The 24,480-nt window shown below is 39.9% G+C and overlaps 1 protein-coding gene across 2 annotated transcripts in view; it reads left to right on the top strand.

Annotated features, from left to right (window-relative positions):
- Positions 1–24,480, top strand: part of DCP2 (decapping mRNA 2) — a 53,674-nt gene that overhangs the window by 8,288 nt on the left and 20,906 nt on the right. For both annotated transcript variants that reach the window (XM_004010171.5, XM_004010170.5), the window contains exons 2-4: positions 4,155–4,306; positions 10,634–10,761; positions 11,171–11,269. In XM_004010171.5, the coding sequence (XP_004010220.1) occupies positions 4,155–4,306; positions 10,634–10,761; positions 11,171–11,269 (379 nt within the window). The remainder of the gene's footprint in view (positions 1–4,154; positions 4,307–10,633; positions 10,762–11,170; positions 11,270–24,480) is intronic.

Genomic DNA, 24,480 nt, shown 5'->3' with positions numbered 1-24,480 from the left:
ATCCCACAGACGGAGGAGCCTGGTAGGCTGCAGTCCATGGGGTCACGAAGAGTCTGACATGACTGAGCGACTCCACTTTCACTTTTCACTTTCATGCATTTGAGAAGGAAATGGCAACCCACTCCAGTGTTCTTGCCTGGAGAGTCCCAGGGATAGAGGAGTCTGATGGACTGCCGTCTATGGGGTCACACAGAGTTGGACATGACTGAAGCGACTTAGCAGCAGCAGCAGCAGCAGCAGCAGCAGCAGCAGCAGTGTGAAGACTTGAATGCTGATCTAACGCGGTGGTTATAGACTGGGACTGAGTTTTGCTCCTCTCGAGGGACGTTCGGCAGTGACTGGAGATCTTTTTGGTTGCAGCTTTGTGGAGAGTGCTGTTGATACCTAATAAGCAAAGGCTGTGGATGCTGCTGAACATGTGGAGCGTACAGCACAGATCCTCTCAACATAGAGTTGCGTGCTCCAGATATCAGTAGTGCTGGAGTTACAAGAGTAAACTAAGATGCCGTGTGTTGGGACGATGGAGAGAGGAGAATGGTGTGTAGAATGAGAGGAGAAGGGATAGAGTTAATTCTTCATCTTCTTCCATAATGGAATTCAGTAGAAAATGTCCCAAACTGAGAAGATGAAGAAATAATAGACAAGTGGTTTTTCTTTTCTTTCTTTTCTTTGAGACTTGAAAGTGTTGGTCGCTCAGCTCTGTCCAGCTCTTTGCGACCCCCAGACTCCTCTGTCCATGGGATTCTGCAGGCAAGAATACTGGAGTGGGTTGCCATTCCCTTCTCCAGGGGATCTTCCTGACCCAGGGGTCAAACCTGGCTCTCCTGCATTGCAGGCAGATTCGTTTACCGTCTGAGCCACAGAGAAGCCCCTTTTGAGACTTGGTGTAAGTTTATTAAAATCAGATAAAAATGAGTCTAGTGTTTGTGTGCAGTTAGTCTTTCTGTATCGTGCACTAGCTAGTCTGAGGCTGGAGGCCTGGTGTGTCTTGGACGTAGTGGAGTTGACTAGTCTGTGGTGTACTGCTGGCGGTCTGATTCAGGTTTCTGCTCTGACTGTGCTGGGTCTTTGTTGCTGTGCATGGGCTCACTCTGGCTGAGGCGTGCAGGCTTAGAAGAAAAATAAGCAATGGATGTTGGCCCTACCCTGTTGGGACTGCACAGTTCTTGTGATCGGAGAGGAAGGTTCTTGTCCGACAAAGTTTTAACTTCTGTGGATCCCTGTTACAGTCACTTGCTGCCAGCTCTAACCAGTATGGCATTGCTTGGTACTGTGGCATGAGAGAATGGAGAAGAGAGAGGGGGAATTTCCCTCACTGTCTCTAAGCCTGGAGAGATTCCTTTAGATTCCTGTCTTGAGCCTTGAGGCAGAACTTGAGGGCTCCTGGAGCTCACTTCTTACCCCCAGTCCACCTTACAGGGATACTGGAGGGTGGAAAAATGGTGAATTCAGATATTTGTCATCCTCCTCAATCTTCCTGCTGCTGTTTACTTTTCACAGTCCTCAAATAGCTGGTCTGTGTATTTCATTCAGGGTTTATAGCTGCATTTTGTGGGAAGGACACAGTGGCGTGCGCTTGCTTCATCTTATATTTCAAAGATAAATTATATAACTGCCAGTATGTCACTCTGGTATGTGTCAGACAATTGCTGGACTATAGGAGTAAAAATATACAAAGATCAGTTAGTTCAGTTGCTCAGTTGCGTCCAACTCTGCAACCGGATGGACTGCTTGCGTCCGACTCTGCAACCGGATGGACTGCAGCACACCAGGCCTCCCGGTCCATCACCAACTCCTATAGTTTACTCAAACTCATGTCTGTCGAGTCAGTGATGCCATCCAACCATCTCATCCTCTGTTGTCCCCTTCTCTTCCCGCCTTCAATCTATCCCAGCATCAGAGTCTTTTCTAGTGAGTCAGTTCTTTGCATCAGATAGCCAAAGTATTGGAGTTTCAGCTTCAGCATCGGTATTCCAATGCATATTCAGGACTGATTTCAGCACCTTATCTCAGTGAACTAACTTGGAACAGTTTATGGACAGTAATGGTGGTAAAGAATTGGCTTGCAATGCAGGAGACATGGGTTTGATCTCTGGGTTGGAAAGATCCCCTGGAGAAAGAAATAGCAAACCACTCTAGTACTCTTGCCTGAAAAATCCTGTGGACAGAGGAGCCTGGCGGACTACAGTCCATGAGGCGCAAAGTCTTGGACATAGCTTGGCGATTGAGCATGCACGCAGTAGTGAAAACCAGATGGTTGCTTTAATGGAGTAGGAGTTGAAAGAGCTTATAAATCTATTCGGAGGAGTCTGATATACCTACCACGGTAGGAGATGCAGTGTTTGTAAGTCATGAGGAATGAGTTAGAAGAAGTGAATGAAGTAGGTAATTCATAAATCATTCCTCAGGACCTGTAGGTAAGTCATGGGGAATGAATTATAAGAAAAGGAGAGGAGAGATAGTATGTGGATGGCGATTTAGGACATTTGTAAGAAACAAGTGTCACTGGGTATAAAGAACTTTACAGAGTGATAGGGGCTGTGCAGGTGAGCAGGCACTGGATCTTAAATGCCATGTGGAAGAGATTTTTATGTCTTAGATAATGCTATCAGCGTTGCGTGTTACCTGTCTTGTTCAATAGAGATGTGGTTTAAGCTCATTTGCCCATTGTTTTTCTAGATTATTGTACATACATTTGTCTTAACTTCTACTTATCCAGTTCCCTATTGGAATGATGTATTTTTATAATTTTTACAGCATTGTTTTGAGATTTGATTTGAAACTTGAAAACAGCAAAGAACATTTATCACCACAACTAGTGAGTAGTGTAGGTCAGAGGCCCCAAAGGCTGGGATCTATGCCTAGTGATCTGAGGTGGAGCGGATTTCATAATAATGATAGAAATAAAGGGCACGGTAAATGTAACGTACTTGAGTCATCCCCAAACCATCCCCCTTGTCTAGTCCATGGAAAAATTGTCTTCCGTGAAACTGGTACCAGAGAGGTTGTGGACTGCTTGTGTAGGTGATCAAATTGGGTGATGCTATTTTTAATTTTAAAAAATGACTGTAGACACCAGTGGATTTCTTTCATGTAATTCATTCTGTCTCTAAAAGTCACGAGAAAAAGGTTACAGAAAATGTTAAGCACAGAAGAAGCTTAATGGTGGTTGCTTAATGTGTCCTGTAAATCACATAAATTTTGATTGGTTTGTTGCACAAGAAAGGGGTTCATTATCTTAATCATACATACACATTTGTATATGTAATATAGTGTACACTTATATTATGTATCAACTGTTTCTTCCTGCCTCTGAATGTACTTGGAAAAGACAGCTTAGATTTTCTTTTTTTTAAAGTGAGTGTGTTTGAAAGTTATTTTGAACTCAGATTCTTCAGGTGAGCTCTTTGGGAAGTCTGGTCTATTAATGATTTCTTTAACATTTCTTTGTAATACTTTAAATATAGAGATTAAACAGCTAATATCTTTTCTGAGTGTATGAATTTATTTGCATATATTCTTTGAAAGTGTTACCAGACATGGGAGGGAATCCTAGTGATTTTTTTTTCTTTGTCCACACCACGTGGCTTGCGGGATGTTAGCTCCCCAACCAGCGAGGAAATCTGTGCCCGCTTCAGTGGAAGCATGGAGTCTTAACCACTGGACCTCAGGGAAGTCCCACAAGTTTGTTTTCTGGCTCATGTTTAATTTATTGTTAGTGAGCTCTTAATCTCTGTACTTGTGAACAGAGGATAGATGGCCTCTTAAAAAAATTATGTTATGAATGAGTTCATTCATAACTCATTTTCCCTGGTTTCCCTGATGGCTCAGATGGTAAAGAATCTGCCTGCAGTGCAGGAGACCTGGGTTTGATCCCTGGGTCGGGAAGATCCCCTGGAGAAAGGAGTGGCAATCCACTCCAGTATTCTTGCCTGGAGAATTCCGTGGACAGAGGCTACAGCCCATGGGCTCGCAGAGAGTTGGACAGACTGAGCGACTAACACTTTCACTTTCCTGCCAGTTTCGCTTCCTTGATCAGTACTGCTTTTGGTCTGTTTTCGTGTTGGTGGGTCAGGAATGAAGCAATTTAAAAGGTTAAAATAAATTGTTATGGTTTGTAAATGTAATTTTTGTATGTTTTTTGTTTTTGACAGCCGATTTATTTTGCATATTCCCAGCGAGGAAAGAGACAATGCTATCCGAGTGTGTTTTCAGATTGAACTTGCCCATTGGTTTTACTTGGATTTCTACATGCAGAACACACCAGGATTACCTCAGTGTGGGATAAGAGACTTTGCTAAAGCTGATATCCTTTTTATTACTATAATGACTGTCTTTCATTCTTGTTAATAAGATGTTGTAGCACAAATTTTCTTTTGCTTGTCTTTGAGATTTATAATCTTTTAAATAAAACATAATGATTTCTAAAATTTGTCAAATACATAAAGCATATACATATGGTTTGTGCCTGATGGTGGTAGGCACAATTTGATAGTAGGGTTGTATCTTGATATTCATGGGGGTGGTTCCAGGACCACTCCCCTTCTCTCCAGGATACCAGAATTCATAGGTGTTCCTTGTTTAGTCACTAAGTCATGTCCAGTTTTCTGTGACCCCATAGACTATATAACCCATCAGGCTCCTTTGCCATTGGATTTCCCACGTGAGAATATTGGAGTGGGTTGCCATTTCCTTCTCCAGGAGATCTTCCCGACCCAGGGATCAAACCCACGTCCCCTGCATTGGCAGGAGGGTTCTTTACCGCTGAGCCACCAGGAAAGCCCGCTCAAGTTTCTTTGATGGTGTAAAATGGCATGTAGAGTCAACCCCACTATCTGTGGGTCACACATTGTTGCAGGGAGAAGTCAGTTCCGACTCCATGTTGAAACTGTTTCTTGAACTTGCTTTCCATTGCTTTTGTTATTACTACAGTCACACATGATAGCCTGCCTCGAAGAAGCCTGCCTCTCTGCCTCTTAAAGTGCCTTTGTTCAGAACCACCCCCCCTCCCCTCCACCTGTAGCTGGCAGGAAAGAAGAAATGAACACACCCACCCTGCCTGAGGCTAGCCATTCTAGGAGATAACTTGCAAGATTAATAGTCTTTTTACTTTGTTTCCTCACCTCCCCCCGTCTCTCTCTATAAAAGAACCTGGCGTCCAGACCCCGGTAAAATGATGATTTTGAGACATTAGTTGGCCATCTTGGTTGGCTGGCCCTCTGAATAAATCATATTCCTTGCCTCAACCTTGTGTCTCGGATTCATTGGCCTGTCAGGTAGTGAGCAGAGTGAGCTTGGACTTGGTAACACCTGTCGATACTGGAGGGACAACTGTACTTTTATTTATGTTGAGGACCCCCTAAAATGTGCAGTGATAATTAGAAATAAATTAGATTTTCTTTTCTTTCAGATATAGCTAACTTGTTTCTAGAACTGATCTGTTTTTTTTTTTTTTTACGTTCCTCTTGCTGTTCCAGTTAACTGAATGATCTTTACCGAGATTACTACCTTTCTGGGATAGATATTCTTAAGTAGTTATTGAATACTTCCTGTGTTCAAAACAGTTTTTGGTTTTGTGGCAGATACCTTGCCTTCTGAGAACCCTTAGTTCCTCCTTGTTTGCAAATAAGATAGAAACTTGTCATAATTATAAAAGATTCACGCAAATATTTAAGATTATAAAAGGAAGCTATGTCACAAGGCCAAAACCCCGGTAAATTGCTAATGCTCTTGATACTGTTTTTAGAATTTGGCAGAAGGTGGAGAGTTTTATGCAAGTTTAAGCAAGGCTATGTTTTAAAGGGAATGTAGGATTTTCATTCTATACATTTCCTGTAAGCAGGCTGGAGTGGGAAATACATTGCAGATAAAGAAAAGGGATGGAGCAAAATTGGGGAGTTGGAAATGAAAAGCAATACCTTGGAAAGTAAATTTTTACTAAGATTCTTACAGGGATCCAAGAGGAGATAGGGATGGAAGTTATGCAGGGGGATTTGTGAGTTTTTAAATCTTGAGCCAGATGCTCTGATTTTTATTCTCTTGGTCATTGTTTTTAAACATAAACCATGTGTTGACATGGAGCTATACCCGTAAGTTCACTGTACTACACTGGAGGGAGCAGGAATAGGTGATTTAAAACAACCCTCACACTCAGCTCCCTGTGCTTTCCCTTAGCTGCATGAAATAAGGAACCCCTTAGGGTTCTGCAGAAAATGAATGAAACTGTTTATTCTGTATAGCTGTTAACCTTTGAAAGTTTCTCAGCAAGTATGGAGAAGTAAATGAAAAAAGGAGGAATAGAAGTACTGTGGAGCACTATCTTTGTTAGAGTCTTGGTGGCAGATTTTATGAGGAAATCACAGAACACTGTTTTAAGGAGCTATAATCTAATTGGAGAAACATGGATAAAATAAGGCTGTCGTCTTCTGTTTTGCATAGACTTGGGGGTCTACAAGAGCAACTGTACATATTTTGGGTTTCTGGGTAAGATTTTGTGCTTATGTGGTGGTTTAGTCACTGAGTTATGTCCGACTCTTCTGACCCCATGAACTGTGGCCCACCAGGCTCCTCTGTGCATGGGATTCTCCAGGCAAGAATACTGGAGTGGGTCGGCATTTCCTTCTCCAAGGGATCTTCCTAACCCAGAGTCCTGAATTGCAGTTTTTCCTAAAACACAATTGCAATTGTGTTTATATATATGAATTTTTAAAACTTTCCTTATTATTAAAAAAAAAGCGCTCCTGTTTTATTTAAGTTTCTTCTTCTAATTCACTTACGTGGAAGAAAAAGCTTCTTCTAATGTGGTAGACTCCATTAAATAATTGAGTGCTTCTTCTGTGCCTGGCATTGTATAGTGAACAAGGTATATTTGGTTGCTGTCTTTAAGATAACAGGCAGGAAAGGACATGATTACACTGAAGTCTCATAGGTTTTGATAAAGTAGCGTAGGGTTCATTAGAAATAGTGAAGCGAGTAATCCCACTCCAATTTGAAAATAGATAAAAATCTTCTTTGGAGGCAGAGTCTAGTGGGCCGTATTTGTCTGGATTTTACCCATAAGGGTAATAATGCAGGAGATTAAAAAAGACTTCAGGGAAAACAGCTTAACTTAGAAGTGGAAAGAATGTCAAATCAAGTGCCATCACGCTCTTTCTGTGTATTTGCCCGTTGTTAACGTTTTGCCGCATTTACTTTATTTCTCTAGGGATATTTTGGAAAACATTCCTGAGATAGTGCAGGCAGTGAATGGGAGGAACATCAGATTGGAAACCTAGTTAAGATGCTGTTTCATTAATTTATGAGAGGGAAATGGAAACTTCTGATAGAAGTGAATAGAAGATATTAAATTTCAGTGATATTTAGGAGGTAAAATTTGTCTTAACTTCAGTGTCTGAGGAGAGGTAGAGGAAGGAGTCAAGGATGGTATCTAGGTTTCTGATCTGAGCGATTGAGTGGATGGGTGTGCCATTCCATTTGTAGAAAAATAAAGGAGAAATTTTGTGGGGGCATGATGGACACACTGAGACTAGAGCAAAAGTTAATAGAATGAATTCTGGAGCCACATCCCTTGCGTTACCATCCCATCTTTGCCATTTACCAGCCGTGCAACCTTGGACAAATAGTAGGCCTTTTCTGTGACTCTGTTTTTTTCTTTTGTTAATTGTGCATAATCCTGTGACTTTTCTTTAGTGGCTACTCAGGTATAGCACTTAACTGAGTATGTGCCAGTAGTACTTGCCTGAGTTATATACTGCATACCTCAGTATGTGGTATAGGTTGACTGTCCTGGACTTGCTTCTGGTTTGAGGTTTTGCCTGGGAGCTATATTCATAACTGTGGCAAAAGAATTTTGAATATTGCTAAGACGTTGATTAAAGTGATGGACCATATTGTGGAGAGAAGAAAATAAAAGCCAGAGGGTGCGAATATGGAGACAGGAGAACAGTCAAAAATTGATGTAGAATAGCCATATATTGTGACTCCTTAAAAGACTGCTGTAGAAAATTATGGCCAAGATGTTTTATTCTAATCAAAGTACAGTAATAGTTCTGTTGATGGCAGGGTGCCGATTGTTGCTGTGGCAGTTGGTCCCAGAAGTGGGTGTGGAGGTGAAGGACCAGGAATCCAAGGAACTGGGGCTGGAGCTTGTCCCGAGAGGAAATTGACGTCATCTGTGGTAACAGAAGGATTTTGGATGGCAGTTTAGCGAAATGACTGTCTACAGTTAGAGTGTATTTTTCATGTTTTTGCAGAAATGTTGAAAAGAGTCTACTAAAGAATCACTGAATTGTTAAGAAAGGGGATATGTGTAATACAAGTAGACGTATGGGCTTAAAGCTTCTTCCATTCTTTATTTAATCAGTGTGATCTTCAGTCTTTCTCTTAGAAATGTTGGTAAGGCCCAGTAAGCCAAGATTGAAGATGCAAAATAATTTGGTTTGATGGTTAAGAAAATAAGGCAAATAATAATAATAATACAAATAATAATTGTAGTAAAAATTCAAAAATAATTATCATTACTCAGAGCATATCATAGGGTTTTTTTGAGTTAAGTACATTGTCTCATTAAATAAAAGTGGTATTTAAAAACTCTCCACTCCAAAAAAACCAAAAAACAAAAAACTTTGCACTCCATTGTTGGAATGAATTACTTTATGTACTTTTGAATACGGAGGAAGATTGAAGAGTTGTCTTCAGTGAAGAAATTGATGTCACTTTGGATTGGGTTCTGTATTTGCTAATTGTGTGGACTTGAGCAGGTACTTTTCATCATTAATTCCAAATATATCTTGGTCTGCAGTTGATTGGTTCATCAACTCTTTTTATGGTGATTTTGGGGTAGGAAAAAAAATGGGTAAATGAAGAGTAGATAATTTTCAAGATTATGTCTTGATTTTAATTTGTTTTGCTAATCTTCGTTATTTTTGAGGAAGTTATTTAATGGGTATAAAGATGAGATAAAACTTCATTATAGAGACACTAATGCACTGTGAAATTATTAAGAATGTTGTAGGGAGAAGGAAGAGAGAGGAAAAAGACGAGATAAGTGTCTTCCTCTTTGACACTTCCTCTTTAACGCTATTTGAAGTTACTTCTATTCCTGGGTTATTTTCATATTTTTCCCCCTGTGGTTAAATTTTTAATGGAAAAAATATCCATTTATTTAAAAGATATAGTTAGATTAAAAAAAAAAATCTGTGGTGACCTAAAACACATAAGGAATTTTTATTAAATGTCTCAGGCCAGACTTTTAATGGGAAATAGCTTTCAGAATTATAGGAAGCTGGAATCGTCCAAAATTCTTCCATAGAGCTTTATGGAATAGTTAATATTATATCCACATGATTTCCCCTCTCCCTAAATGAAAGCAAAGAATATTTTTAACCTTGCCTATATAGTGCTTGCCTATTTAATACAGTGTTTTATAGATGGTTGCCTTTTTTGAGCTCTTTGAGAACCTTATTTCTTACTGCAGTTATAAAACCAAAGCATATTTTTAAACAGAAAAAAGGTACAGCTCATAAAATTAGTTTTCATAAAATGAATTTAATGTGATGTTTTTGTTTAACTCAGTAGTTAATGTGAATATAATGCTGACTTCTTACAGGATGTCGACGTGTGTGTACTACAAGTTTTCCCTGCACCTTTCTTTGCCTTATCTGTTACAAAACCTTCCTTTCTTACAATAACATAAAAATGAAAAGACAGAATATGGAAGTTTTCACAGAGAACTTGAAAACCCTTGAGAATGTCTGTTTGAGAAACACTGTCATAAATTATAATTTGCCCTACAGTTTTCATAATTAACAGTGTTGTAATGAGGCATTTGGTAGCATATGAGTATTGGAAGCCTGAGGATATACTTTACAGGTGTAGGTTTTATTTACTTTAGAAAAAATTATTTTACTCTGCCCAGTTTTGGAGAGGCATACCCAGTTTCTTTTGAAACAGGCCATACTCTCCTTAATACTTATATTTACCTTTCTCTGTAATCCTTAATAAATCTTCATCTTTAAAATGTTTTAAATTATAAAAGCGATACATGCACATGGTAAAGAAAAATATTCAGCCCTGTAGAGTGGCATGCTTCATTCATCTCTAGTTCTGCTTCCCAGAGTTAGAGTCAGCTACTTCCGCTTCTTCTGTTTTGGGGGCGAGGGGTGGCCGAGGGGCTCGTGGGATCTTAGTTCCTCAGCCAGGGACTGGCTCTGTGCCCCCTGCAGTGGAAGCGGTCCTAGCCACGGCGCTGCCGGGGAGCCGAGCTCTCACTGTGTGTGCCGTGCTTGTGTTTCCTGCGGTCAGTTTCGGTGCCTGTTGACTCTTAACGTGACACGGTCGACACACTTAGTGATTGGGAGTGCTAGCGTGGCCCTGAGTTTTTTGGTGTTAACTTAGGGTGCCAGAGTATGTGTATTCAAAGTTTACTTGATTTGTGCCTAGGCTAAATGCAGAAGTTAGAAATGTTTTATTCAGGAGAAAACAAATGTGAAAAGAAGGATACATTTAAGTGAGGTGAAGATGTGAGTAATTTTGTATAAAATACAAAATTCATTTAAAAAGATCTCTTTCTGTATATATGTGCTTAAACTGTATTAAGGGAGAAAGTAAATGGCTTCCTTAACACATGGTGTACTCTTCAATCATTGTCCATTTTTGCTGCCTCAAGGTGAAGATGTGGAAAAAATTTTGGATGAATGGAAGGAATATAAAATGGGAGTGCCAACATATGGTGCAATTATTCTTGATGAGACACTTGAAAATGTGAGTGAGAGTAATACAGAATTTTTAAGTGAAATGGTAATCGGCTGTTTTCATCCTAATGTTACATCTATAATGTTCTGAACTGAGGTTTTAAAAGTATACTCAGATTTTTAGCGCTGCAAGGCCAAAATTTGCATATTTTGTCTGCATTCTGGGTCTTAGTCATTTATACCTGTTGCAGTATGGCATATTGTAAAGGAACTTGATTGCTGAAGAAATACTTTAAAATGGGCAGAATGCCTTTCTTCCTAGGAAAAGTAATGTATCTAGCCTCCTGGAAGATAGTTAACCAAGTAAGATTATTGGTGATAACAGTTATCTGAAGTAGGGAGAAAAGCACTTCTGGCTTTTAGGAAGGAATATGGGAAAGGAGAGCAGGCTTTATTTTTACGTCTTGATTGTTTTGCAGGTACTGCTGGTTCAGGGGTACCTAGCAAAATCAGGCTGGGGATTTCCAAAAGGAAAAGTAAACAAAGAAGAAGCTCCTCATGATTGTGCTGCTAGAGAGGTGAGTTACTGCAGTTTGAAACAGTAATGTTTGGTGGTTGTGCTTTGAGTGTTTCAGCTTTGGAGACTGGACTTGTTTGGATCATTTAATCCTCTTTCCAGAGCTTGACTGCCTGCGTGGAGTGATATCTTTTGTTATGTAACTGGTAATTTGTTTGTCCACTTCTGCCATTTATTCTTCTCTCATATGTTTCATTTTCCTTCAGTGTACATTTTAAATTGTATTATTTAACCTTTTTTGTAATATCTTTTCTACTTTTCCTTTTAGAATTGGATTAAATATTTAATTGGATTAAATAAATAGATTGGTTAAATATTTTGGCTCTTACGACCTTTGTTTTATGTTTATAGTCTGGGCTTCCAGACGCACAATTTCTGAGACATTTACATTTATTGGTAAAAACTCACTCTAGCTTCCCTCTGCCTGTAGGGTGAAGTTTAATTCTTAGCCATTCCTAAATTTGTCTGTCTTTATTCTTAGTCAAGAAGGAAATGGCAACCCACTTCAGTGTTCTTGCCTGGAGAATCCCAGGGACGGGGGAGCCTGGTGGGCTGTCGTCTCTGAAGCGACTTAGCGTAGCATTCTTAGTCAGAAGAATTTATTCTTTGTCCTCTGAATTGATTGATTTGTTTCATCCACTAAGCTTTTGCTTATGTGATTTTCCTACCTGGAAAGGCCTCTCTTCTCTTGCCCATTCAAATCTTAACTGGGTATCTTTCCAGATGGAGGTCACTTTTTCCCCAAAAGATTGCCACAGACTAGCAGTCTGTATTGGGCCTTAGTTTCTTATTTTTAAAAGGAGGATGTTCACTCTTGTTTAAATTGTTTATTTTCAAATGTAGCCAGTTGGCTGTAGCCCACAGTAATACATTGTGATACATTGTTTACGGTATTCTTTTCTATCGGTTTTCAACAGTGCACCTTGTCCTTGACACTTGAGAAGTTGAGCTATGAGGAAATGCGATAAAATGGAAAGAGAACTGCACTAGGAGTTGAAAGGTTTTTGTTCCAGTGTAGTTTTAGTATATGTTGCTCAATAGCCTAGAGAAACTGGGCAAATCTCTGTAAGATATAAAATTATTAGGAGTCAACTCAAGGACTCCATTTCTAAAAACAAGATGTTCGTAACTAGAAGTGATATTTTTATAGAGTCTAAACTGGTAGTGATTGAATTTTGAGATTTTTTTTTGAGAGGGGAGTATGGATTTTGTAGCATATTTTATTTGAATCTCTCTCTCTCTCTCTTTTTTTTTTTTTGCTTTATGTTTTTCTGGAGCAATGTTCACTGCCTGGTTTGAGTATGTTTATTAGTGAGGGATAATAGTTAAAATTTTTAAAAACCACTAGTGGTTATTTACTGTAGAAAAAATATCAGTGCTTATTTACTTTGGAGTAAGATTTTAAAAAGGACTGAAAATGCTGCATTTTAAATTGAGTATGGAACAGCTTATCTGAGCAAGTATTTTGCAACAGCTTATAGCAAAGAAGTTTTATGCCCACCCTTTAAAATTGAAAACTCTTTAGGGAGCAGGTGAGGAAATGCCACATCCTCTGAAGAGCTTTTCCTTTCTTTTCTGTAGATGGCAGGAGATGAAATGGAATACTTAAAACGTCTTCCCTTTTCTGTCTTCAGTTTTTGTAGTCGTCTTGCTTATAAGGAAGGACAGAATGGGAGCCATGCTGTCCTACTCAGTGGAGCTAATCCATACGCCTTACGCATGGAGTAGTCTTGTCCTACAGCAGTGAGATAGTTAGCCAGGTCCAGAAAGAAATATTACCTGCAGTAACAGAAATGTAGGCTAAATTAGGTGGTATGGGCTATCTTTATAATTGGATCTTTTTCGAGGAATCAAATACCTAATCTTGGAAAACTGAAGAAGGACCCTAGACCCAAGGGGTCCGCCTGCATCTACTGCTGGAACGCTCCATCTCATGAGTTTTGAACACGATATTATGAAGAGTCGGGATGATGCAGAAGTCGGGTATTTGGGATAAGAAGAGAAAGTTAACCTGTGAACCAGGACAGTTTTCACCTTGGTTTCTCTTCTTTGTTCTCTCCTCTGGGATACTGAGATAAAAAGTTGTCCTGTCTGTGTGGTGCTGATTCCAGTGGGTCCCCATAATTTGTAAGAAAATAAATAAAATTTATTCTTGGGGCCAGGGGAGTGGGAGAATGGAGAATCCTGTAGGGGAAGATGCAGCCTTTATGGGAAGTTATCTCTGTTTTTACAGGTGGGTAACTGAAACAGAGCTGTTGAGTATTCAGTAAGCACAAAACAGAGACGCAAACCCTGGTATTTGCGTTCTGGAGTTCATGTTCGTGGCTGCTATTTAATATATAGAGAGTCAGGAATGTTTGTAAATTGGTGAGAATTTCTAAACACATAGACAGATGTAAACAGAAAAAATTTGATTTTAAGTACATATATCTATTTCCTGATAACACTTACCTCTCTTGTTTGGACCAATACGAATCTCCCCCGGCCTCCCCTGTTCCCCTGATTTTGTCTTGCTCTGAGGAAAGCACAGGTGTACTTAGGAACCACAGTTGATTAATTTCAGGGAAAAAATGTTCCCTTTGATAATAAGAATTAATCCTAACTTCTAACTTTTCTGATCTAAATAATAGCCTCTTTTAGCCGATAAAGGAACTTGTTAGAAAAGACTTTATTTAATTTCTGTTATTTTAAGGGCTAGAATTTTTAAAGGCAAATCTTTTGACTTTTGTTCCTTTTAAGTGAATGCCTTTCTCATAAAGAACAGATTTTGGAATTCAGGTGTAGCATTGCTGTATCAGTCCACTCAGGCTGGCATAACAAAACGCTGCAGACTGGGTGGCGTAAGCAGTAGACGTTTATTTTCTACTCCGCTGGAGGCTGGGAAGTCTAAGAGCAAGCTGCCTGCTGATGGACGTCCTGGTGAAGGCTCTCACTCTGCCTTCCTAAGAGTTTTGGAAGGTTTAGTCCATAGCAGTTGGTATTTTTGAGTGTTGCAAGTATTCAACCAGCCGTCCTGGAGTTGCAGTGTAGCCTTCTGCCGCTTGGTGGTACTGCAGCGCAATAGAAGCAGCATTGACGGAGGGGGAGAGCCATCGGTGTCTTAGTTGAAAACAAGATTGTTATTCCATTTATAGGAGTTCATGTCAATATTACACTTTTCATTTTCACTTGTATTAATATATATGGAGAAGTTTTGTCTTAATTTTTAGCTATCATTAGGCTTAGGCTGATGTGTTAAGCACTTTTCTCTTGTTTTCACCATGTTTTTTCCCCTCTGGTTTCTACCATGGGTTTTATTTTAGGTTGCTTAATAACTTTTAATTTTCTTTATTGTAACTGTATTAGTGTTGTTTCATCATGTATGAGTGTGTAGAAGTATTTATTTTGCTACAGCAGACTCTGATACCTCCTGTAAGGGCTGTGTGTGGGGACTGGGCTGAAGAAGCAGTGGCAAGCAGGCGGCTCCGGGAGGAGCTGTGAGGAATCGTCAGTAGAAGGCTCATGGCCGCCCTAGTTAGTAGTTTCTTTGATCACTTGCTTCCCCTTTGTTAATTGGGTTATTTCTGAACACTTATTCAGTAGTGAAGAAGATGTAGGGTAAAGATGTGAAAAATGTCCCCTAGGTTTTATTGAAAAGCTATATTAAGATAATCTTGGTGTATTTTTATCAATTGTGGTGAAACAACACCTGTTTTTGAGAACATGGAATACTTGGCAGTTCACATGTGGTTTCGAGATTTCATGTTGCTACTTATTATTTGGCAGAACAGCATTTTATTATAATGACACTTTAATGTGCCCTTATGTGATTTAATCTTGATAGAATTTGTACAGAGGAATTACTGGTATATTCTACCACTTGTAGGCTTATAGGACATAGATTTTAGGCAGGAGATTTCATTGTCTATGCTGGTGTTCTTTGGATAGTACATTTTTTTACTCTTACGTAGAGATTTTTATCTGATATCATTTGAGACGTTAATCCTATTCCATGTATCAGGAGCGTTAAACTCTGGATTATACAGGAATGGATTTGATTCAGAGAAGGTTTGGTATTAAAAATTGGTTTTAAGTTTTATTTTTTTAGTTGGTGGAAAATTGCATTACAATTTTGAATTGGTTTCTGCTCTACAGTAATGCAAGTCAGTTATGTGTGTGTGTATTTGTGTGTATATATATACTTCTCCTGAGCCTCCCCCACCCATCCCCAGCCATGAGGTGACCCCTCCAGGTCATCACAGAGCACTAGGCGGGGCTTCCTGTGTTATTTAGCAACTTCCTACTACCTGTTTTATGTACGATATCGTGTATATAGGATTTCCCTGGTAGCTCAGATGGTAGAGAGTCTGCCTGCAGTGCAGGAGGCCCAGGTTTGATGCCTGCCCGGCTTGGGAAGATCCCCTGGAGAAGGAGATGGCAACCCACTCCAGTGTTCTTGCCTAGAGAATCCCACGGACAGAGGAGCCTGGCGGGCTGCACTCCATAGGGTGGCAGAGAGTCGGACATGACTGAGCGACTAACACTACACTGTTGTATATAATTTGTCCCAGCCTCATGTTCCCCCACTGTGTCCACAGACCCTTCTCTACTGTGTTCATTAGTACCGTTTTTCTAGATTCCACCTATATGTGTTAACATACGACACTTGTCCTTCTCTTTCTGACTTACTTGGCTCTACCAGGGTCTAGGTCGGTCCACCTCACTGCGGCTGGCTCAGGTTCGCTCCTGTATGGCTGAGCAGTCCTCCCCTGTAGAAGCGTGCCGCAGCTTCCTGACCCGTTCACGTGTCGACAGGCGTCTCGGTTGCTTCCGTGTCCTGGCTGTTGTCAGGAGTGCTGCGGTGAACGTGGGCCACGTGTGTGTTCTGGCATTGTGGTCTCTCAGGGTGGGAGGAGTGGCCCAGTAGTGGGATTGCTGGGTCATATGGTGATTTTATTCCTAGTGTTTTAAGGAACCTCCGTACTGTTTTCCACAGTGGCTGTATCAGTTTACATTCCCACCAGTGCGGGAGGGCTCCCTTTTCTCCACACCCTCTCCAGCATTTACTCTTGGTAGATTTTTTTTGATGATGGACATTCTGACTGGTGTGAGGCGATAATCTCATGGTTTTGATATGCATTTCTCTAATAATATGCGATATTGAGCCTCTCTTCCTGTGTTTACTGGCCATCTGTGTGTCTTTGGAGAAATGGCTGTTTGGGTTCTGCCCATTTTTTGACTATTTGTTTTGATTTTTTTTTTGATATTGAACTGTATGAGCTGTTTATATATTTTGGATAGTAACCCTTCATTGGTTTTACATTTGTTATCTGTACATATAAGTGAGCTATTAAAAATTTTTTCCTGGTAAATGCTTGTTGAGAATGAGTACCTTATTTTAGAGGTGAACCAGTCTTTATCACTTTTAGAATTAAGAAGTCTTGCATTATATTATCGGAGAAGGCAATGGCAACCCACTGCAGTACTCTTGCCTGGAAAATCCCATGGATGGAGGAGCCTGGTAGGCTGCAGTCCATGGGTCGCACAGAGTCGGACATGACTGAAGTGACTTAGCAGCAGCAGCAGCAGCAGCAACAGCAGCAGCAGCAGCAGCAACAGCATTGTATTATGTTTATTCTAAGTATGGTTGTACAGGGTTTCAAAGCTGCCTTTGTTACATTACACTAATGGCCTCATGTTGCACCATTTCTTCTCATTATAATTCTTCAGCTGCAGCCGTTCTCAGCTATCTGGAATATCTTTTTCTTCCTGTCGGTCTTATAAACTTCTAGTCATCTTTCAAGTCCTAGCCCAGATGTACCCACAGGATAGGACCCTGCCTATGACAGCCTTCCAGGTGGCCACCCCAGCGCACGCCTCACACCTCAGCTGTGCCCAGGGCTGAGTTGATGTTCAGGCACTCACTCGTGTCCCAACTTTTTGCTACCCCATGGACTGAAGCCCACCAGGCTCCTCTGTCCTTGGGATTTTTCCAGGCAAGAATACTGGAGTGGGTTGCCATTTCCTTCTGCAGGCATCTTCCTGGACTGGGGATCAAACTGGCATCTCCTGCATGGGCAGTTGGGAAGCCCCTCAAGGCTGAGGTAGGCATCCTGATTCTGTGTTCCCGTGGCACCCACCCACTTCCTGGCATGTATATCGTACTGCAGTTACCATTTCTTTCTAAGACGGAGCTCTTGAAAGAGCAGTGCTTGCTTTATTCATTTCTGAAATCAGTGCATAGGATAGGATAGTACCTGTCACTTCCTAAGCACACAGGATATATTTGAATGAATACACTAAAACAACCTTACCATTAATTACATGTTACTCTTTAAAATTGTGTCAATGTTGTAGTAAGAATAATATAAAGAATAGACCCACCTGTTAATATTTTGCCATGTTTGCTGTATTACTTTTGATACATATGGGTGTGTGGTTTTTATTGTCATTGCTAAATAGTTTAGGAGTAAATTGTAGACATAATGCCCCTTAACCACTATTATTGCATGTATCAGTAAGTTTAAAGAACTAGAAAGTTCTCTTACATAATCACAGTGTAATTATCAAATTCAGGAATGGGTTTGATAGGTTCTTTTATCTAACAGATAATTCAATATTCATATTTACTAGTTGATCCATTATAGTCCTTTTCTGCACTTTCCACCCCTTCTTCCATACAGGATCCTATTCAGGCTCATGCCCTGTGTTTACATTTAATTGTTGTTTTGCAGTCTTTAATCTGAAACAGTCTCTTAGTCCTTCAGTGTTTGTTTTGTTAAGCATGTATTCAGTTAGATTCTGTTTGTAACAAATAGGGTCTGCTTACAGGAACTTAGATTATACAGTTTATTTTTAGCATAGCTTTTAATTATTATACAGACATATGTGACTGGTAGGTATTCTAATTTCTGATTATAAGATATTCAAAGAAGAGAGTTAAAGAGAATAACTGTAAAAATAGAATTAAGAACCATGTAAAAGTTATTTTTAAGCTTTTTTTATTGACAGATAAAGGCATAAAATAAACTTGTCAGGTTATTCATTTTTATGTTTGTACATGCCTGTGAAACCACCATCGAGGTCAAAGAATGTTTTCAGCAGCTCAGAAGAGTCTTTGCTGCCCCTGCTTTTTAAAATTTTGGCTGCACTGGATCTTGGCTATGGCGTGGGCTCCTGGTTGCTGTGTGCGGGCTTTCTCTAGTTAGGCGAGTGAGGGCTTTCTCCTGTTGCGGAGTGCGGCCTCTGGGGCTTTCGGGCTTCGGTGATTGCAGCTCCTGGGCTCTGCAGTGCCAGCTCTGTAGTTGTGGCGCATGGGCACAGCTGCTGCATGTCATGTGGAACCTTCCTTGACCAGGGGTCCAGCCCGCATCCCCTGCATTGGAAGGCAGGCCGCCAGTCACTGGACCACCAGGGAAGCCCTGCTCCTTCTGATCAGTGCCTGCTTTTCCCACATTTCCTGGAAGGAACCACTGTTTTGACTTTTCTATTACCATCGATTATTTTTGCCTGTTCTGAGCTTCATATAATTAGGATTTTGCAATAGCTGTTCTTTGTGTTTTATCTCTCTCTCTCAGTGTAATGCTTGTGAGAGTCATCTGTGTTATTGTGTATATTAGCAGCTGGTTCTTTTTAATTGCTCTTTGTAATATTGCAGTGTACAAATACACCACAGTTGTTTATCCATTCTCTTATGTATTGGATTATATCCAGCTTTTGGCTGTTAAGGATAAAACTGGTATAAATATGCTGGTACATGTCCTTTGAGGAAAATAAGCCTGCATTTCTCTAGGAATGGAATTACTGAGTCATAGGGAAGTTGCCAGTGGTTTTCCAGGTGGTTGAACCCATTTATATGCCTACCACCTGCATATGAGACTTCTTGTTGTCCTTGCCTACATGTAGAATTACCGACTTTGAAATCTTTATCCCATGTTCATGGATTATGAGAATTAATATTGTTAAAATGTCATTACTGCCAAAAACCATCTCTAGATTCAGTGTCATCCCTATCAAGATTTCAGTGGCCTTATTTTTACAGAATTAGAAACAAAAATCTAAAATGTATATAGAACCACACAAGACTCTGAGTAACCAAAGCAATCCTGAGAAAGAAGAACAAAGTGGAAGGTATCACACTTCCTGTTTTCATGCTACTATAAAGCTGTAGTCATTAAATGGTATGGCAGTGGTACAAAAACAGATGAATGAAACAGATCAAACAATTGAGATCCCAGAAACAAACCCACACATATATGGTCAACGAATATTTGAAGAGGGAGCCAAGAAAACTCAATGGAAAAAAGAGAGTCTCTTCACTTAATGATGCTGAGGAAATTGAATATTCCCATGTAAAAGAATGAAACTAGACCCCTGTCTTACACCACTCACAGAAGTTAGCTTGAAGTGGGTGCATGACTGAGACTTGAAACCATGAAACTTCTAGAAGAGAACAAGATAAAAACTCCTTAATGTGGCTCTTGGCAATGACTTTTTGAATATGACTGCAAAAGCACAAGCACCAAAATAAGCGAGACTACATCGACCCCAAAATGAGAAACAATCTACTAAGTAGAAAGCCTATGGAATGGGAGAAAATACTTGCAAACCATATAGTTAATAAGGAGTTAATGTCTAAAAATGTATAACAAGCAAACCATATAGTTCATAAGGAGTTAATGTGTCATAAGAACTTATATACTCAGTAGCAAATAAATAATTCAATTAAAAAATGGGAAAAAGACCTGAATATACATTTTTCCAAAGAAGATAGAGAAATAGCTAATAAGTATGTGAAAAGATGCTTTGCATCACTAGATTATTCAGTTCAGTTCAGTTCAGTTCAGTCGCTCAGTCGTGTCCGACTCTGCGACACCGTGAATCGCAGCATGCCAGGCCTCCCTGTCCATCACCAACTCCTGGAGTTCACTCAGACTCACATCCGTTGAGTCGGTGATGCCATCCAGCCATCTCATCCTCTTTGTCCCCTTCTCCTCCTGCCCCCAATCCCTCCCAGCATCAGGGTCTTCTCCAATGAGTCAACTTTTCACATGAGGTGGCCAAAGTATTGGAGTTTCAGCTTCAGCATTAGTTCTTCCAAGGAACACCCAGGACTGATCTCCTTTAGAATGGACTGGTTGGATCTCCTTGCAGTCCAAGGGACTCTCAAGAATCTTCTCCAACATCACAGTTCAAAAGCATCAGTTCTTCGGTGCTCAGCGTTCTTCACAGTCCAACTTTTACATCCATACATGACCACTGGAAAAACCATAGCCTTGACTAGATGGACCTTTGTTGGCAAAGTAATGTCTCTGCTTTGGAATATGCTATCTAGGTTGGTTATAACTTGTCTTTTAATTTCATGGCTGCAGTCACCATCTGCAGTGATTTTGGAGCCCAAAAAAATAAAGTCTGACAGTGTTTCCACTGTTTCCCATCTATTTCCCATGAAGTGATGGGACCAGATGCCATGATCTTTGTTTTCTGAACGTTGAGTTTTAAGCCAACTTTTCACTCTCCTCTTTCACTTTCATCAAGAGGCTTTTGAGTTCCTCTTCACTTTCTGCCATAAGGGTGGTGTCATCTGCATATCTGAGGTTATTGATTTTTCTCCTGGCAATCTTGATTCCAGCTTGTGCTTGTTCTAGCCCAGTGTTTCTCATGATGTACTCTGCATAGAAGTTAAATAAGCAGGGTGACAATATACAGCCTTGACATACTCCTTTTCCTATTTGGAACCAGTCTGTTGTGCCATGTCCAGTTCTAACTGTTGCTTCCTGACCTGCATACAGATTTCTCAAGAGGTAGGTCAGGTGGTCTGGTATTCCCATCTCTTTCAGAATTTTCCACAGTTGATTGTGATCCACACAGTCCAAGGGCTTTGGCATAGTCAATAAAGCAGAAATAGATGTTTTTCTGGAATTCTCTTGCTTTTTTGATGATCCAGCGATGTTGGCAATTTGATCTCTGGTTCCTCTGCCTTTTCTAAAACCAGCTGGAACATCTGGAAGTTCATGATTCACGTATTGCTGAAGCCTGGCTTGGAGAATTTTAAGCATTCCTTCACTAGCATGTGAGATGAGTGCAATTGTGCGGTAGTTTGAGCATTCTTTGGCATTGCCTTTCTTAGGGATTGGAATGAAAACTGATCTTTACCAATCCTGTGGCCACTATTGAGTTTTCCAAATGTGCTGGCATATTGAGTGTAGCCTTTTCACAGCATCATCTTTCAGGATTTGAAAGAGCTCAACTGGAATTCCATCACCTCCACTAGCTTTGTTTGAAGTGATGCTTCCTAAGGCCCACTTGACTTCACATTCCAGGATGTCTGGCTCTAGGTGAGTGATCACACCATCGTGATTGTCTGGGTCGTGAAGATCTTTTTTGAACAGTTCTTCTGTGTATGCTTGCCACCTCTTCTTAATATCTTCCGCTTCTGTTAGGTCCATACCATTTCTGTCCTTTATCGAGCCCATCTTTGCATGAAATGTTCCCTTGGTATCTCTAATTTTCTTGAAGACATCTCTAGTCTTTCCCATTCTGTTGTTTTCTCTATGTCCCTGCATTGATCGCTGAGGAAGACTTTCTTATCTCTCCTTGCTGCTCTTTGGAACTCTGCATCCAGATGCTTATATCTCTCCTTTTCTCCTTTGCTTTTTGCGTCTCTTCTTTTCACAGCTATCTGTAAGGCTTCCTCAGACAGCCATTTTGCTTTTTTGCATTCCTTTTCTATGGGGATGGTTTTGATCCCTGTCTCCTGTACAATGTCATGAACCTCCATCCATAGTTCATCAAGCACTCTATCAGATCTAGTCCCTTAAATCTATTTCTCAGTTCCACTATATAATCGTAAGGGATTTGATTTAGGTCATACCTGAATGGTCTAGTGGTTTTCCCTACTTTCTTCAATTTAAGTCTGAATTTGGCAGTAAGGAGTTCATCATCTGAGCCACAGTCAGCTCCCGGTCTTGTTTTTGTTGACTGTATAGAACTTCTCCATCGCTGGGTGCAGCTAATATAATCAGTCTGATTTCGATGTTGACCATCTTATGATTGTTAGGGAAATACAAATCAAAACCATAGTGAGATATCTCTCATGCCTCTTAGAATGGCTGCCTTCAAAAAGACAGATCAATGTGGAGAAAGGGGTCCCTGTTCACTGTTGGTAGGATTGTAAACTGATACAGCCAGTATGGAAAATTCTATTTCGGATCCTCAAAAAATTAAAATAACCGTATGATTCAGCAATTCCACTTCTGAGAATATATCCAGAGGAAATGAAAATACTAACTTGAAAAGATATCCACAGTCTTATGTTCATAATAGCATTGTTTATAATAGCCGAGGCATGGAAACAACTGAAATGTTCATTGACAAATGAATGGCTGGAGAAGATGTGATATGTATGTACACAGTGGAATACACTTCAGTTGTTAAAAAAGGAGTCCTGCCATTTGTACTGTGGATGGGCATTGAGGGCATTGTGCAGAATGAATAAGTCAGATAAAGACAGATTTTGTATGGTCTCCCTTTTGTGTGGAATCTGAAAAGCAAAACTCACGAGAGATCGGATTCATGGTCTAGATTTAGAAGATAAATAAGCACTAGGGATGTAATGTACAGCATGATGAGTATAGTTAACCCTGCTGTGTGATACGTATGAAAAGTTCAGAGACTAGATCTTAAGGGTTCTCATTACAAGAAAAAAGTGTATTTTTTTCTTATTCTTTTTATTGTACTTATGAGATGATCCGTATCAGCTAAACTTAAGAGTAACCATTTCACAGTATGTGTAAGTCAAACCATCATGCTGTATACCTTAAACTTTTGCGATGATATATGTCAATTATATCTCAGTAAAACCGGGGAAAAAAATTTATAGTCATTTCTCAATATATGCAAAACATTATTATGTTGTGTATCTGAAGCTAATATAATGTAATATATTAATTAAATCTCATTTTCAAAAAACTAGCCATTATTAGGGGAATATAATGGTCTGTCATTGTGTTTTTCGTATTCCCCTGAGGTTTAATGATGGTGGTGGCCACATTGTCACATTCTTATTGGCCATTTGCATGTCCTCTATTAGTAAGTACCCACTTACATGTTACCTTTTTTCTAAGTTGGTTTACTTGTCTTGTGGATATATAGGATTTCTTAATGTAGTCTGGATTTGAGTATATTGTGAATGTCTTCTGGTTTATGTATTCCCTTTTGACTTTCTTAATGGAGACTTTGATGAAGAAAAACAATTTTATGTCACTGATAGGTAAACTTTTAGGTAAACCAGTTCTAATTTCTAAAGTTAGAATTCTGATATCCAACCAGATTGATTTGTAATAAAAACCATTTTTAAGTTATGTCTCAAGCAGTAGAGTAGGGTAGACTTACTTTCAAAGAAAAGGAAAACCAAAGTATTAACATCTGGACTTTAATGGGAACATTCAGATAACATACATGAGTTGTGGAATAAATCCACGATTGTTAGTTTAATTATATTGTGTTATGTATACAGTGGACTTCCCTGGTGGCTCAAGCGGTAAAGAATTTGTCTGCAGTGTGGGAGTCGGGGGTTTGCTCCCTGGGTTGGGAATATCCTCTGGAGGAGGCCAGGGCAGCCCACTCCAGCCTGGAGAATCTCCACAGCCAGAGGAGCCTGGAGAGCTAAAGTCCTTGGGGTTATAGAAGAGTTGGACAACACTGGGTCAGACAACACTGAGCACACACCACATGTATATAAATGTTAAATTAAGTTCTAGGGATAGATACAAAGTATCACTGAGCCTTCCGGATTTTATTCTGGATAAGATGTATAGTTTTGGTTTAGGACAAGAAAGCTCTTTTTTGGTAATACATAGGTATTTCTGTTCCCACTCTGTTGTTTCTGAAAGTAGGAAATACAAATAATGTCTCTTTCTTCTGTATACCATAGAGCAGTTTCAAATGAGTATATTCACCTAGTACTTAAAATTAGGAAAAGGTTTAGCATAATTGGCAGTATACAGAAATGAGTTAGGTGTTGTGGAGGAGCTTAAATTATGAGTTACAGCCTATACATATCTGAGAGAAATATAGATGTGCCCTTATTGAAGGAGGTAGAAAGATGTACCTAAACCAGCAAGAGAAGGAGGGAAGAGACAAAAGGAATGGACACAAATAACTCCGCCACATCCTTACCTTGTAGGAGGTTCAGGCCTGTGCATGTTTTATCGTCTTCTGTGCCATCGATTG

Source organism: Ovis aries, chromosome 7 (assembly GCF_016772045.2).
Source record: "Ovis aries strain OAR_USU_Benz2616 breed Rambouillet chromosome 7, ARS-UI_Ramb_v3.0, whole genome shotgun sequence".
In the NCBI taxonomy this organism is placed as follows: domain Eukaryota; kingdom Metazoa; phylum Chordata; class Mammalia; order Artiodactyla; family Bovidae; genus Ovis; species Ovis aries.
Note: the sequence above shows the minus strand (reverse complement) of the source record. Positions and strands in the feature narration are given on the sequence as shown.